The sequence below is a fragment of the Perca flavescens genome, chromosome 21, assembly GCF_004354835.1.
Source record: "Perca flavescens isolate YP-PL-M2 chromosome 21, PFLA_1.0, whole genome shotgun sequence".
Classification (NCBI taxonomy): domain Eukaryota; kingdom Metazoa; phylum Chordata; class Actinopteri; order Perciformes; family Percidae; genus Perca; species Perca flavescens.
Window position 1 is genome coordinate 13,495,876 of NC_041351.1, and position 16,648 is coordinate 13,512,523.

Genomic DNA, 16,648 nt, shown 5'->3' on the forward strand with positions numbered 1-16,648 from the left:
CATTTATTTTGAATTATGTTTTAGTCTTGCTGTTGTCCTTTGCATCTCAAGAAATGGACACCTCATGTGGTTGTTAAGTTCAACTGATTAGAAAGAATTATATAAAATATGACATATTTGTATTTTACATAATAATGAAAACAATACACATGGGAGAAAAGACTTATCTCTCAGAGTCCACACAAGAAACTGCACCAGTTTTCAGTAAATTAACAGTTTACTCCAAACCACATCATATCTCCAGCATGGCACTTGACTGAGTTAAAGTTGATCTTGCCATAGTTCCACTGAGTACCACAAACAGGAAATCCCAACATTGTGATCCGGAAATTACATTGGTTTTGCATAACATTATCTGCTCTTTTGTTCTTCCGATGACTTCAAGGATTAGTTCACCCACATCACTTTTTATTTATTTTCCCACTTGACCTCAGTGGTATCCAGTCATGTCGATTTTTTTTTTTTAATGCTCTCTGGACCAGATATTCAGAGTGATCTACAGGTCTTGTTGCCAATAGTTTCCTTCTGTTACAATTTTCCACCCGACGTAAACATAATAATGAAAACCCTCCACAGCAATGTCTGTGGGTTATCGACCAGAATATTGGCAACTGAAAAGAGATTTAAAAAATCTTTCCAGACGTTGGGGGCTCTTATATCGGCAAATAAAATAAAAAGTATATCCTGTACATGGCTGGATACTATGGGTAGGGGTAGATACCTAAATATGTTTTTTTGTGATTTGGGTAAATATGCACAACACAAAGTTCTTTGTCAACCACACAAAATCAAAGCAATATCTAATGTATTAGTGTAGTATAGGTGTTTATGACAAATCCCTGATAAAAATGTATCCTCAGAATCATTTCTACATATTTACAAACACAAATAATTATTATTTATTGTCTTGTGACAGTAGAGGCCTGCACATGATTTGGTGCCTTCCCAAAAAGGACAGTAAACGTCCATTATTCTTCATCCTTGTTCAGTTCAGTAGCATCAGTCTTTTCCTCTGTATGTGATGTTCGTGAAGGTAGATGTGGCTCCTTTGTAGAGAGGATTGTGTCCCTGTTAGTCCAATACACATACAGAGACATATGTTAAGGTTTGTTAAGGAGTAATATGTTAAGGAGTTTCACAGACACAAAATAAATTAGAGATGCTTTTCTTCTTTTAGAAAATCCTAAAAAGGCACTGGTAAATACTTAGTAGTTAAAATAGCAACTCCATGTCATTACCTTACATCCATCCTTGACACACACACACACACACACACACACACACACACACACACATATATATATATATATATATATATATATATATATTCTTTTTTTCTCACATATATTAGACACACAAATTAACTTAAATGTGTGAAAAATGTTTTTACTTCACTCAGTGAGCATCTTAAAACAACTGTGATTCTTTGTGGTTTCAGGCCTACAGCATTGGATTTGGGTGTTTTTGAGGCCACAAATAGGCCTATTACCAGTAAAGGCTAATTAGTGTTTGATAATTTAAACCCAGGCCTTCCGTCGACTGCCTTTTGTTCAGCTGGGAGTAACAGCACGCCGCAAAAATAATAAAAAACATCTTCAGAAAACGAGTGCAAGAGACAGCGTGTGTGGCCTTTAGTGTGTGAGTGTGTAAAGGTGCAGGCATGATCGTGTATGTGTGCCATGCCGTGTTTTAAAAAATGAGTCCAAAAAAAAAGGGGACTTAGTGGCATTTAAATCGAATGAACATAGACTGTACCTTGATCTATATCTTAGTGTTGAGCAAACAGCTCAACAGAGCATTTACACACACACGCTGCATGGCTAAATTCACTGACCGTGTCCCACTTGGCATGAGCACGTTCTTCCTCAAATTTGGCGAACTCCCGTCTGTCGTGAATAGTGACCAGGAGTTTCCAGATAAGCAGAGCTGCCAAGCCGAGGAACAAGATGGCTCCTGCCACCGATAGAAGCACCACTAAAATGTCTGGACCCTTGGGGCAGTCTGGATGGAAGGAGGAAGAGATAAAGGTAGATCAAAGTGGACACACAGAAGACGAAGCGCCAGGCCAGAAGAAGTCCGATTTCATAATGTTGTTTCCTCTCTGTCTCCACATGGATTTGATCTAACTGCTACTCACTCTTCTGCTAAATGCTGCAACTTTTCAGATTCCGAAGTGTGCTTATGAATTCCTGAGAATGACACCTGTCATGCCGGTAGGCATATGGAACAAACGCCATTGGTGTGTGTGTTCCTTCTAGCATGAATAAGAGGTGCTTTCTTAAGGCTATTAGATCTGTGAAGTGATGCAAGAGAACAGGGGCAGCATAGCAGTAGTGAGCAGAAAGCAATAGGACTTTTATATACCAAAGAGCAGAGAGGAGGATGGGCTGAAGTGGAAAATAGTAACCTTGCACAGCCAGCCCACAAATCTCCCTCCCCTCATTGTGGTCTGGCAACTCAATAGGAATTTGATTTGCAGAGTTTCAAGAAGGCTGTACAATAGATGACTGACAGTACTCACTTTAACATGAAGCCTTACACCAGACTGAAATAAGACATGACTTGAATCATTCTTCATTTTATCTCTACAACATCTAGTTTAAATAGTCGTTTGTAATCTCAACACTCGTTAGTTCACTGATTGGTATAGATCCTATTTTCCAGGCTTAATTGATTCTCAACAGATGTTTTCTGAACTGAAATCTTGCCACAAAAATGTATACAGGGACATTAAGCTGGCTTGTGAGGCTAGGGGTAATAAAGGTCAAGGTTATAAACGGTCCTTTAAAGGCCCTAAAATGTATTTTCTCATTCAGCATCTTACTATGAGCAATTTGGAAAATTTCTTCTGGTTTGAAAAGGGGCAGGATTCAGTTGTCACACAGAATTTAGCAATACTTGAATCAAAATGTGATGACATGATGTTTGCTAATGTTGCTAGACTACCACGACACACAGTCCTAAAGAAGCAGATTAACAGATCATTAGGCTCTTTATAAATAAAATCTTCTGAACTGCAATAACAAGCTATAAGCAGAAGACTCACATATAAGTTGATATTGCAAACTTGTTAGCAAACAGTTCCCATTTGGATTCATTTGGAGTCATCTTTCTGGCGACCTGATGAATGTAAGTCCAATATTTACTCTCCCTTTAGCTCTGTTTCTGGAACCCAATAACTCTTTAGGGAAACATTTTGCTCTTTAGCTGCTTAACTATCTGCTTCAATATGTTCACCAGCTAGTTGCTAACACTGCCTGTCTGCTGTCCTGTACACCACTGTTTGATGCAGGGTGGCATACAATGTATTTTTCCCCGACGAAAACACAGCTGCCTGTTGTGGCAAAAAAAGACACTAGAGCGAGAGTGAGCCAAAACAGTTAAGTTGTGGGCTGGAAAAACCAAAACAATTAGCTGACAGTTGCTATTAAGCTCTGTCGAGGTGAGATAATGCTGGGTGATAATTTTCTGTGGGTTCGTCACTACAAGTGACCTCTTTCACATACAAAGTAGTCTTCTGATCCGTTGTTAATATTGAAAATATTCATCATAGCATCATTTTGATTGTTGCATATTTAGTAATGAATATTCACCTTAGAGTTATTTCTATGTGTGTTAAAGGTCACAGGAAGCATGAACTGAAGTCTGGCAACAATTCAGTTTCCTCAGTGTTGACAAAAATGTCTTACCTTTACACTTCTAGCCACCAGTGATAAGAGCCATCTGGTCCATATGTGAGTGTACTTATTTTTTTGCCAAGCTGTATGTCTGTATATCTAAACATTAGTCTGTGTGTGTGAGACACTATAGCACATACGTATGTGCATAGTAGTGTTGGGTAACGTTGTGGGGCAACCAGGGTGAACTTTTACAGCGGACATCAAAGCTTCACTCCTCTTCCTCGCTCCTCATTCTTAGTTTCCTCTATTTCCTGCTCTTCAACTGGCCCTTTTGATCCCTATAGCCGCCTCCATTATGGCTTGTATCCAAATCAAGTCAGGATGGTGTTACGAGATTATATCTGTAACATTATTAACTTCTTCTAAATTATAAAAATGCTTAGTCAACTTTGAAGGGTGTCTGTTTCCCATCTTCCCCTTCTCTCTCCTCCTTCTCCTATGTAACACAGCTTTATGTTTCCTTTAAAAAAAGTTTTCTATCCCTTTCTTTTGCTTACTTAGTCTCCTCTCTCTCCCTCTCATGCTTTCCTCTGGAGGATATGTAGAGTCAGCGGGTTCCAAGAGGAGCTGGGCGGCTGTTTACGACCCTCTTTGACACAGCGGGGTGCACTGTGTTCAAGGCACATTTTGGTGTACTTCTTTGCTACCCAGTTGTGCCTAAATTAAACACACACATTCATTAAAGGCAGACCCAGGGGCAGACTTTCTCTGCGGGCACTGGTGGTCATTAAAGGCTGTTTTACCACCCTACACTCTTTCTATTTGGCCACTTAACAAGCAGATGAAGGGCATGCAGCAGGGAAGTGACAACTTGTACTTGGGTGAAGAAAAAACCCACTGATTTCCCAAGGCAAGGAAGTTTTGCTTGTTTGGCTGAATGATGATGCATTTGTGGTTGTAAATGTCATCCTTGTTATCTGTTCAGTACTTTAATTCACTGTTCATCTGTCATTGTGGCTTCCCTCATCTCTTTCCACATAAAATCTTTATCATATTTATACTTTTACTGTCCTAAAAGCAGTATTATTTGTTGGCCATTTTGGGGGCAGCGAACAACCTGCCACATTATATTTGTATACAATTTTTCCAGCTAACGTGTTAGCAAACAATTACCTGATTACACATCCAGCGAACACAGAGCCGCGTTAGCATTTATTTGGAGCTACCAAACAAATGGTCCAATATTTTCTCATTTAAGAGCCTGGTTTTGTCTTTACCAACTCCTGAGGGCAAATACCATATGACACTTTGTCTGCTGAATGCTCCACTTTGTTCACCAGCTATTGCTACCTTTATCTCTTTGCCATTTGGCGTTGTTCAGGTAGTGTACAGTGGGTTGATCAGAGCTTTTTTGGTGCTTATTTTCTGTGGGTTACGAAGAACGACTACTCTGACATTACACTTACTTATTTGATCCATTATTTAAAAAATATATATATATTCATTAGTGCAGCTTTAAACATGTGTGTTAGGCCAGGTATGCATGTAGGATGTTTCTCTCTTACCTGGCTCTTTGACAACAAACAAGATGGACTTTCCACTGGCGTCCTCATAGTACTGGAAACGCTCCACACAATCATCTTCATCTTTGTAAGTACAGTTCACAGCATTTGTATCATGGAGTACTGCATGAAAAATTAAGACAAAATGGTTAATCTGGTTAGTCAAGACAAAAAAAGAGTTTTGTAATTCTATAAAAGCTTGTCTTGAATTCCAGGGGGAACTAAACTTTATAAACACACTTTGGAATTCACACATTGTTTATTCACATTATCATTTCAGAGGCAGTTTTAGGTGATGACCATTCACTTTCAAATAAGGCGCCCTATAAAGGGTTTAGAAGTTGTAACAAATAGGTTTATCAATGGTTAATAAATCATTCACTTTATAGATCAGTTATAAAACCTCTCTGGACTGGTGTTCATCCTCCTCCAGCATGATGATGTTTATTTTGACTTTTTCGCGACTTTTAAACCAAGAGACTGTGATTTCTGTGAAATAATCACACATTCTTCCTCTTACAAATGAAAACTTATAAGTAATAAAACGCACTGTTGCTTAATTCTGTTCACTCAGGGGTTTTGCATCTAAAGTCTTACCTGGTCTGGTATGAACAGTAGCTAATGGTGGCTAAAGTTAGCTAACGTTAGCAAAGATTAGGTGGATATTGCTACATAACTGACATTACTGAGTCAGTTCGCTTACTTTTTGACTTCTCTTCTCGTGCTTCTGTTAGGCTATGCATTAGCATTAAGCATTATCCCATAATTGCCACAGTTGCTGCTGTTCTGCAAAAGTTACACTGGATTTCTTTAAATTCATCAGGAAGGTCCCTTCGATAAATTATGACTCACTTCTCACCTTCTGGCAAAGGTTTGCAGAGCATCTGGACCTTAATCCATTTATTATCAACTTAATAACTTATGAAAAACGTAAAATTGTTTGTAATGGCAGACATGATTGCTTATTGCGATGGTTTACCACATTTTACAACCACATTATTATCTTATTACCATTCAAGAAGAATCGAAGAGCCAAAAGTATTTTTGGCAACCTGGCAACCCAAAACTTGTTCTCATTAATGACTTCTCATGGATCTATAAAGCATTAGTAAAACAATTTTATAAACCATTAATAATGCAATTAGTTTTGGTCAGTTGGGTGTCTCACCTATTTCATCCACAAGCAAAATCTCATCCTTGCAGATTCGAGAGCAGGTGTTGTCCTCAAACAGCTTTCCCCTCTTGAAGTGCTTACACTCCACACACTCCCTTTTAAAAGAAAAATATTCATAAGGCCATCAACTCATTTCCAATAGCTGTCTGGACACTGAATATGACAATTCAGTTTGCAGACTCACTTCTTCATAGTGCAGGCATCAGGGCAGGTGGGGCACTTGTCACATGTGGCTCCGTAGGCCCCAGGCTGGGTGCACTCACAGGCCCCACACACACATTGGCCCCTCCCGCTACACAACAAGCCCAGGTTGGACATGCAGGTGTCAGTACGTCTGGAGCAGTTACAGTTCTCACCCTGCCAGTCTGGTGCGCACTGGCAGAAACCACAGTTACAGACGCCATGGCCTGGAAGGGAAGAAAGGAAAAGACTATAACATTGTTTACTGGAATAACTTCCATTTCCACACACTGAAGGGTGATACAGTATATGGAGTACAATATTGAAAGAGGATGTAAATGAACAATAAAGGAGAGGAGGACAATGTGACCAAGTAAAATTCTGTGAGAAAATGAGGGTGTGGTTGGAGTTAGGAAAAAGGCAGGAGTGGTCAATGCTTAAAACTATTTTGTCATTTGTTTGCCAGGCTAATATGAGCTCCATGTTTTTATGGCTTTGTAATCCCATAACATGGAAATATTATGCACCATTTATACACATTTCATTAAAATTCAGCCTTTGGAAATGTATTAATTTTTCATAGTAAAGACATTTCGTAGCTCTATAAGTCTGGAGCTCTTGAATTTTGATACCTCATACTGGAAGGCAGAAGTTGTAAATCATATTGTTGCAACTGTTTAAGGCCGAAAACACATTTCATTGTGTGCCTGTGGTGTCTGGAAGGCTTTTATTTTTGGCTGCATGATTCAGTGTGTGTGTGTGTGTGTGTGTGTGTGTGTGTGTGTGTGTGTGTGAGAGAGTGAATTTATGCGCATTGGTTTGTTGTTTTTCCATGTATCTATGTGAGTTGTGTGCGCGCAAGAGAGTGACAATGCAGGAAACATTGTGGCCTATCATGGCAAAACAATTCTCAGATAAACAATGAGACAGGAAGCTGCTTGGAACTGTCTGACTCCATAAAGGATGATCCATAAGCAAACTGCCATTACCACATGACCACACGACGGCTGGCTTTTAATTAGACCATTCTGTGTGTGGAAGAACAAAGACTATGGTGCTCGTACTGAAAAAGGTATTCCAAGACAACAACAGACCATGTTGTACACACAGAACATTTCCAGTTCTCTCCGACTTGGCCCTTTTCTGACCAAACATGGGTTTATTTTTAGCCTCATTACACCACACCAGCCAATGAGTAAGCAGAAAGGTATTTTCTTGTTAATCTATGGGCTTTTGGGAATACAGCAAAAACATTTCTGTGTGAGAGCAGCAGAGGGGGTTGAGTGATATATGATGTGATGAAGCTTGAGGCAGTCTGTGCCAAAATGTATGCAATTAACAATGCTCAAATAAAATATCCCCTGACCAATCTCAATACCAATTCATGTGTTTTACCTACTCATATGTAACTAATAGGAATTGTTTCAGTGGAGAAGAGCACTTGTGAGAGAGGCCTGTACATTTTGACTCCATGATCCCTATTCTTTTTTTCCTTTTCTTTGTCTCCTGTCGTCCTATGCCATTTTAATCCTGCCAACTTTACTATTATAATTAGTGTGACATTTAGGGAAGTACATTTATTCTGTTTCTTTTAGAAAATAAGATGAGAAGACCAATACCACTGTCATGGCTGTCCATTTTGTATGGCGCTAAAGTTAGGAGGTGATATCTTAGCTAGCATTAAGACTGGAAGCAGGGGGAGAAAAAAGCAAGTCTGGCTGTCTCCAAAATTGCCATTTTTATATTTTTGTTTGTGGATGGATTAAACAAAGGAAATGATACCTGTTAATAACAGAGCATTTTATTTTATTTCTCTGGTGGTATCAATCTTCTCTTCTCTGCAAGAAAGCAGATAAGCAAAATGTCCAACTATTTACAATTTAAAGATTGATAACAATAACTCTTTTGCTTGTACGGTACTGTGAACATAAATTGTAAGCAGCTGGTTAGCTTAAGTTAGCTTAGCATTAAGACTGTAAACAGGAGAAAAACAGCTAGTCAGGCTCTGTACAAAAGGTAACAAAATCCACTTACCAGCAGCACCTCTAAAGCTCACAAACAAACACATTATAAAACTTGTTTGTCTATATAACCAGAGCTGTTTCCAGTCTTTATGCTAAGGTTAGCTAACCGACTGCTCCCAGTATCATCATCTTTAACTGACAGACAGCTGTATACATCTTCTCATCTTACTCTCAATAAGAAATCAAAAAAGCACATTTACCAAAATGTTGGACTATCCCTGAATGATGAACCAAACTTCCTATATTTCAATATACCTACATTATTGGTGGAATTATTTGCAATAAACATATAACCTCTAACTGTCAGTAATGAAAGCAAATTAACTACTATTAGAAAAAGACTGACAGCATTGTTATGTATGGTCTAACGCCTACTTTACACAGCTAATCCCAGACTGAAAAGTCACTCATAAGATCTCAATTACAAACATCCTCAGGGTAACATCATGTGTTATGACTTGATGACATACTGTCTCTTTTAAAACATGAGGAGAAGGATCATGAGGCAGTGAGTTAAAGCTCTTAACAATTACCAAGCACAAACTAATTCCAACTGTTTAAAAATCTCAACCGCAACAGAAAAAACTTTCAGAAAAGTGAGAGTGCCCTCTGACCGGAGAGAGCTACCGTTATACTTGAAAAAGGTTCCTTTGTGCATGAATCCTGTTGAACTCCGTGATACAAAAGCTTGGCCTGGCTGACAAAAACATACAACCTGAGCTTACACTCACACACGGTGCACACACCACACCTATGTTTATTGTGAATGGACCCCATGTCCTGGGCAGAAGGGATAGTTGTTATTGTTGGTAATTCTTCCCAGATGAGGTGGGTGGCAAGTCATGTGGTAAAGGGGGACTGCCAACCCCGACAGCAAAGGTATACACATTCTCTGAAACTCTACCACAGACACACACAATGTTCATGACATCAGTCAGTGGGCCATTTTAGCCTTCTTCACCTTTCAAATGTACCAATATGGCATGTGGTTGTCAAAATAATGTTAAAGAAATAGTTTTTGGGGAAACATGTTTTCGTTCAAAAAGTCAGATGAGAAGATCAATACCACCCTCATGTCTGTGTGTTAAATATATTAATATACAACAAGCAACTGGTTAGCTTACCTTAGCTTACCTTATTTTAGCATAAAAAACTGGAACTGGGGAAACAACTTTGTGTGGAACTACCACAAAGTCACTGCACCTGGCCAAAACATAGACCAGCACATAACTTCCCCTAAAAAAACATTAGTTTTTTTGTGTGGATTAAACAAACAATATATGGCGTGTCAATTAGTGAGTATTAGTGATGTTGGTAGGCAGATTTTGTTACCTTTGGACAGAGCCAGCCTAGCCCTTTAACCCCTTAATGCTAAGCTAAGCTAACCGGCTGAAGGATATGAAGAAGCACATTTCCCAAAGTGTTGCACTGTTCCTTTTAAAAAGTCAATATCATCACACGTTTTGCATCAGAAAATAATGAAAAAGGCAGAGTAATCAATAATGAAAACAATCATTAGTTGCAGCCCTATAGTTGTCGATTAAATTTCTGTCAACTGACTAATTATCTAATAGTTTCAGCCCTATCATCTCAAGATGCTCAGGCAAATTAATTACAAAAGAAGAAGAAGCTCATAAGATCTTACCTGAGCACAGTTCCCCTTTGTAGCGCAGGCAGTTGAAGTCATCACATTCACACAGCTTTCCCCAGACTTTTCCGAAGTCACTGCTGTGGCACACACACTGGCCACACACACAGTCTCCACGGCCGCTGCAGATGGCAGACTGAGGTCCTCCAGAGCCTGCAGGTCCGCTGCAGCGGTCCTGCTCTGTGGGGTTATAGTCACCCTCTGCACACTCGCAGTGCGGCCCTAAGCGACCCGGGTGGCACAGGCAAATGCCACACTCATATGTGCCGTTACCTTGGTTACATTTGGGGCTATTGGGCTGGGCCTTGGTCTGGCACTTGCAGTCGCACTCAAAGTTGATAGTGATGGAGAGGGAGTCCTTGAAGCCCACAGGCTTAATGATGAAGGTTTTCTTCTTCTGTTTGGGGCAACCTCGAGCTCTGGCCTCCACGCTGAAAGAGACCTGGATGAGAGGAGGGAATTGAAATTGTGAAATGTCAAATTTTGGGGGAGAAAGAAGTATTTGGTTCAAACATGTTTTGAGCCTTGTCTGTTTTAAATGTTTTTGTTTTGAAAGAGATTCTGCATCCACACTTTGTGAAACCGATCATGCTGTATCACCCTGGTGTAGATTACATAACATGTAACAGAACTTCAATGGTTCGAGGTTACGTATTTAATAGCCTCACGCTGAAATTGTGAGCATTGTCGGTGGAAACAGCACAAAGACCTGACACAGGGAATGCCTCCATATGTATCCAGTCAAAGTAATTGTTCATTCAGCGCTGCATCCAAATCTGGTAAATGTCCAAAAGTGGGCAGTTACAACATCTGGAGAGACAGCCATATATGGCAAAAACAAGAGGGGTTGAGGTAGAGAGAAAGAAATGTGTGGAGGCCAAAAAATGTCACCTGGAGTGAGGAGAGAACAAGGAAAGAGCCAAAGAAGCTGTGATAAAGAAAAAATGCTAAAAAAAAAACGAACAAAGAGAACTGTTTAAGCAGACAGTTTGTTTTAAATGGAGTTGGCAAAAGAAGAACGGAAAACGGAAAGAACAGAACGACAAGAAAACATCAACTAAAAAAACTAACTCAGAGACTGAATGATGCACTTTTTTCCCATCATCTGCTTCCCACCACAAGGAACTGGGGGGATTCTAACTTTAAAGACATGTAGATAGCCCAGAAGGGAAATGGAAAGAGACCAAAAAGAAGGTGAAAATACTATATGGAACTAACTAACATGTTATTTTTGCAAATGTGTGATTATGGCCACTAGAGATAGAACATGTTGGTTGGGGTTGAGGAAGTTGGCACAAGAGTCAATAATATAGTTACATACTGTGTAAATGCTAATTTAACCTATTACATCCTTAAAACTAATTTTTCTTAAAACAAGCCCTGCATCTGTTCAATGGGATGCCAATTTTTGCACCTACTTTTTCTTATACAAACCATTTTTTTAAGTTTTATTTTCTTTCTACTTGTGCAGCAATCTGCCATATATTGACATAATTTATAGAAATATCGTAACAATAGATACAACTGTCTGGTGACTGGTTTGGGTTCCTTGGACAAATATAATAGGGACATAAATGATAATTTCTTCAAATTTTTTTATATAATTTTTCAAAGAAACCATCCATCCATCCATCCATCCATCCATCTTCGTCCGCTTATCCGGTGTCGGGTCGCCGGGGGAGCAGCTCCAGCAGGGGACCCCAAACTTCCCTTTCTCGAGCAACATTAACCAGCTCCGACTGGGGGATCCCGAGGCGTTCCCAGGCCAGGTTGGAGATATAATCCCTCCACCTAGTCCTGGGTCTTCCCAATAAACCATCCATGAAGGTAAAATCAGTTCAGCTTATGAATTATTTCAACAATGATGCCATAACCTGTGTTGAGGGGTCAAACAGACATTTTAAGGGGTCACAAGCCAAAAGAAAAGGTGCACATGGACTGACCGTGTCTCCTATCTTGAGCCCAGAACAGGATTTGAGGCCAGGGATAAGCTCTCCATTCAGACAAGTGGCGTTGAAGGACAGAGACAACTCCTCTGGGACGCCTTGAAGCTCCAGCTCCACCTTGGAACGGATTTTCTGGCATTGAAAGAAAACCGCAGGAAACACATACACATGAAAGGATGAGTATATAGACTTGTGCCATGAAACAAACTGCATGTTAGTTTTTAAATTAGGTTGTGCCAAGCCAAATCCAATGCTCAGTAAAATCATATCTGATCTGCCACATTGCTGACTGTTATGGAAAAGAATGCTTTTTTTACAAGCCAATACAAATAATGTCTATCTCCCAATCTGTGTGAATAACATACTTTCCTGCTTTAATTAAATGCAAGTCTTTACATTAATTTGGATGTACAGTGCACACATTGACACACAAGCTTGTATGTACATCGGTTCACACATCACAAAGTCACAACCAGCTAAAAAAAAGCTAAAATAATTTTTTCAGCTAATTCACCTGTTCTCTGTATAATAAACCAACTAAAACTTGAACAATGAAACAAAGCCAGCAGGAGTCTCACACATTTGGTCAGCTTCACACATCGGCCACTGTGGAACTTCTACAAAGACTTTGGTCTGACCGTATGTATGACCCAGACACTGTGGGTGTGTGTCAGCAAACACATGTCATCCCCTGAAACACCGTCTAGTCTAAGGCTGGTGTGTGTGTTTGTGTGTTTGTGTGTGTGTGTGTGTGTGTGTGTGTGTGTGTGTGTGTGTGTGTGTGTGTGTAAGACTTACAGCGTAGGCCTTCAGTATGAGCTGAATAACATTGCCTGAGTCGTTGGACAGCGTTCCTACTGTGGTGCCAGGAATCAGCTCACTGTAGTTCTACAAGACAGAACGACAGACAGACTGGAAGACTGTTGTCATCCTACATAGTGAGGAAACTAATAATAATAACTAATGACGATAGTTGCACCAAACCTGTACTCTCATATGTGTATCACACTCTAATCTCATGCCATCCCAGTGTTGTTACATTCTTCACCTGTTTCCCTTTAACAGTTAGTTGCAAAAGTGTTTCCAGTTTGGGGAAAACTGAGTATGTATCTCACTGTGTCTGAACAGTGTATAATAGTGATTCATTTTGAGTTTCCATTCTTCCAAAGCAGGATCCAAGAATCTCAGTCTAAAACCAGTGAGGTTTGGATGACTTTAGCTACAGTATGTTCAAGATGAGCTGATTACCGAGTGGAATTTGTCATCCTCTCAGTTTCAGTTTGAAAAACAATGCTTAATTTACGCTTTTGAACAGAACTTAACAGAGTAAAATGCTGGATGTGCTGAGTGTGAACTGCAGAGCTCCTGACCTGGTACAGAGGAACCACAGGATTGGTGACAGCAAAAATGAGATTAATGTTGTTCTCCGACATCTTCTCTGTAATCAGAGCTAGAGATGGGTAATCCTGTGAGGCCAAACCAGACGGTGTGGTTAGCACATGCGGACATGAACATTGACATATTTAAACAAAGTCTTTCATTGTTTCTTTATCATACTGTTTCTGTTTACTGTCTGCGCACCAAACACACACTAAATATACACTAACCATGGTGGTAGACATGCTGTACATTTTGTCAGAGTTGAGGTGGCACTGCCCATCGTTGGGCTGTACAATTCCAGCAAGACGACCATCCAGAGCCACATGAGTCTTAGCGTCCGAGGTGAAGATCAGCAGGTGGGATGCACCAGGGCGCCAACCGATCTGCTCCTAGTTCCCATCAAACCACGTAACAATTCAGCTTTTGAATGAGGGAATACACTTTTAGTGGACCCTCATCTAAAGCAGCAAAGCTCTTTCTGATTAACTTTTAATTGTATCATCTAATTCTTCTCTTGGAAATCCTGAAATGTTTATAATTGTACAAGTGTGACAAAAGAGACAAAGACTGTATAAAACAAAGTCATGAGACAGTGAGTGAGTCTCTCCACCTTGCACACAGCAGCCTGGATGATGGCATCGAAGCCTCCCTCCGGGGCATCGCGGTTCCTGGACACCATCTGCTTCTTCACTTCCTCTGTGAAGCGGCCCACCTCCTCCGTCAGGGACAGAACGTGTTTGTAGCCAAACTGGGGCAGACAGGTGGTGTTAATGCTGTCAATGAAACAGAGATCAACTGATCAGGGTTCAGCTTCTTCATTCATCTGAACATCTGTTTCATGGCAATCCATTCAATCATTGTCCGGACCAAAGCAGTGGATCGACCAGCAGACCAACGTTGCAATCCCTATAGACTTTAGAGTCATTTCTCCTGTTCATCAGTATATTTTTCTGTTCCAAGCTGCTGTTAGTTTCCTAAAGATTAGCATTTGGTTAAAATGGCTATCCTGCAGTGCCAGTGGACCCCTCTTTCTCTCTGTATTGTACACTACTGGACCGAAATTCTTATCTTTTATCCAAACATTCCTGGAGCTCGGCAGACTGTGTGTATAGCGGGAAAGTAAATGACCCCAAGAGAACTTAAACCATCAAATCAACCTCAGTGGAGGCTTTGGGTGGGGTTATGACAGTTTGCATTGTTGGGCAGATTACCTGCGGCTGATTCAGAGAAGCTGACCAGGCAAATGTAAGCCTTTAACAAGTGCTGTGACTCTGAGCCCGATGCATTTTTACTGTGCAACGCTGTGATTAAAGGTGTCCTCACAAAATGACATCACCTGCATAATGAAGCTACTTCCCACATGCAGACATAAACAACCACTGAAATCAACACCAGTGGCTACTTATTAGGAATGTAAAACATTGCTCGAATGCATTTTCCATTACAGAGAGATCTGGATTCTGTTTAGGTACTTTTGTACAGACAAGGACACTTAAGGAGGACCACTGTGTTGTCCAAGATGGTTGAATAATACACTGTTGATGAAATCACTGAAAGAGGACAGCATAACATCAATCCACAAGGGTGCAAATACTGTATGAAGTACTTTTTAAACTTGTATTTTACCTGTAGCAGGGGTTCTTAACAGCTTCTTTGGGGGAGATGTACATGTAGGGCGAGAGCGGCTTGTCCACAAAAGCCCCAAAGCCCATGCGGAGGTTGCTGGTGGTGCGGTTCATGGCCTCGGCCAGGCCTTTGCCCAGCGTCCTCAGGCGGAAGAGATCATCGTTCATGGAGTAGGAGAGATCCATGAGGTAGTAGAGATCCACAGGGTAGTCCTCTACCTGACGCACTTTCACTGTGAAACGCTTAGCATCATCTGGTAAGTGTGATACAGAAACACCATTTTTAAAAGAAAATTGATTTGCAAGATGTTATTGGTAACTTCTACGTTAACGGTTGTATGTAACTCCCCTCCAAATCAAAATCTCTCTCCTTTAGTATATTAGACACTGCATCACTGTTGTAAAAAACACAAACTCAGATGGTAAACCCTACCTGGCCTGAGGGTGATGTGTAGTTTCTGGGGATTTATCTGGGTGACGTCTTGCGTGGCCCCCGCTGCCTTGTTGCTGAGGGGCCGGTCCTCAATCACCTGCAATTTGCTGGTTGGAGACTCCAGAGCTGATAGAGCACAGCCTGCTGCCACCAGGTTACTCTTCAAATCACAGCGAGAAGAACTGGCAACCCCCTGGCCAAAGTCCTGGCAGAAGAGGCATTTTTTACATGTTATACAGAAAAGCAGTTTCCAGAAACCTCCTCAATGGTTTGGAAGTAAATTAATGTGTTAAAAATGTAATCAAATAATCATTTATTTAAAGAATCCCCATCTGTAGTAAAGTAGTGTTAAGAGAGAAGGGCATATTGGATTCATATGAAGGCTACACTTCAAATGATCCAACATTATATTTCTATTAAAAACTTGTGTGAGAATCCATATTTAGTGAGTAAAGAAGCACTCCAACATCTCTCCAACAAACTCTGGACTTAAAGGCAAATTCCACCTTAAATTTAAATATCCATCCCAGCTGAACACCATCTACTACTATACTTCAACCAGTGCTTCTGAACATGAAGAAGTCTCAGCAATAAACCAGAGTACTCAGGTTGAAGTTGAGTATGTCGAGTAAGTTGACCCCCAGTTTTACAGTATTAAATCATTGCGCTCATTAGTTTGAACCAGAAAATATGACTACATCCGCATGCAGTCACACAAGGTTAGTCACTGTGTCAAGTTCCAAGAATCGTATTTAAATAACAAAACCAGCACAAGGTTATTAGAGATGATTTTCCTTAAAAAGGCATTTATTTCATCTGAATTTATTTGATATTCTCAGGATAAAAAAAAGTAATCTAGTCAACCAGATTAAATGGCTGACAAGGAGATCTGACTGTACCGCCCTGCACCAGCCCGGCTGGCAGAAAGGCTGTTGCCTGAATGAAGTAAAGTGGAAAAGGAACCCACCTCCTGGAAGCACCATGCACAGCTGGGGTGCACAGCCAGACATTGCTTGCATGTGCTGGCCCCTCTGGAGGTGCAGACATTTGAACCTG

General features: G+C 40.4%; 1 protein-coding gene across 2 annotated transcripts in view; it reads right to left on the bottom strand.

The window, feature by feature from the left end:
- Positions 1–198: 198 nt before the first annotated feature.
- Positions 199–16,648, bottom strand: part of itgb3b (integrin beta 3b) — a 17,362-nt gene continuing 912 nt past the window's right edge. Inside the window, exons 2-15 of one of the 2 annotated variants that reach the window (XM_028568331.1) lie at positions 16,560–16,645; positions 15,593–15,797; positions 15,161–15,413; positions 14,145–14,307; positions 13,762–13,923; positions 13,525–13,620; positions 12,953–13,042; positions 12,152–12,286; positions 10,206–10,650; positions 6,541–6,763; positions 6,351–6,451; positions 5,186–5,305; positions 1,835–2,001; positions 199–1,068 (exon numbers count right to left, since the gene is read on the bottom strand). In XM_028568331.1, the coding sequence (XP_028424132.1) occupies positions 1,000–1,068; positions 1,835–2,001; positions 5,186–5,305; positions 6,351–6,451; positions 6,541–6,763; positions 10,206–10,650; positions 12,152–12,286; positions 12,953–13,042; positions 13,525–13,620; positions 13,762–13,923; positions 14,145–14,307; positions 15,161–15,413; positions 15,593–15,797; positions 16,560–16,645 (2,315 nt within the window). In that variant the 3' untranslated portion in view covers positions 199–999. Of the gene's footprint in view, positions 1,069–1,834; positions 2,002–4,258; positions 4,338–5,185; positions 5,306–6,350; positions 6,452–6,540; positions 6,764–10,205; positions 10,651–12,151; positions 12,287–12,952; positions 13,043–13,524; positions 13,621–13,761; positions 13,924–14,144; positions 14,308–15,160; positions 15,414–15,592; positions 15,798–16,559; positions 16,646–16,648 lie in introns of those variants that run through there. The other variant, XM_028568332.1, reaches the window with a different exon arrangement.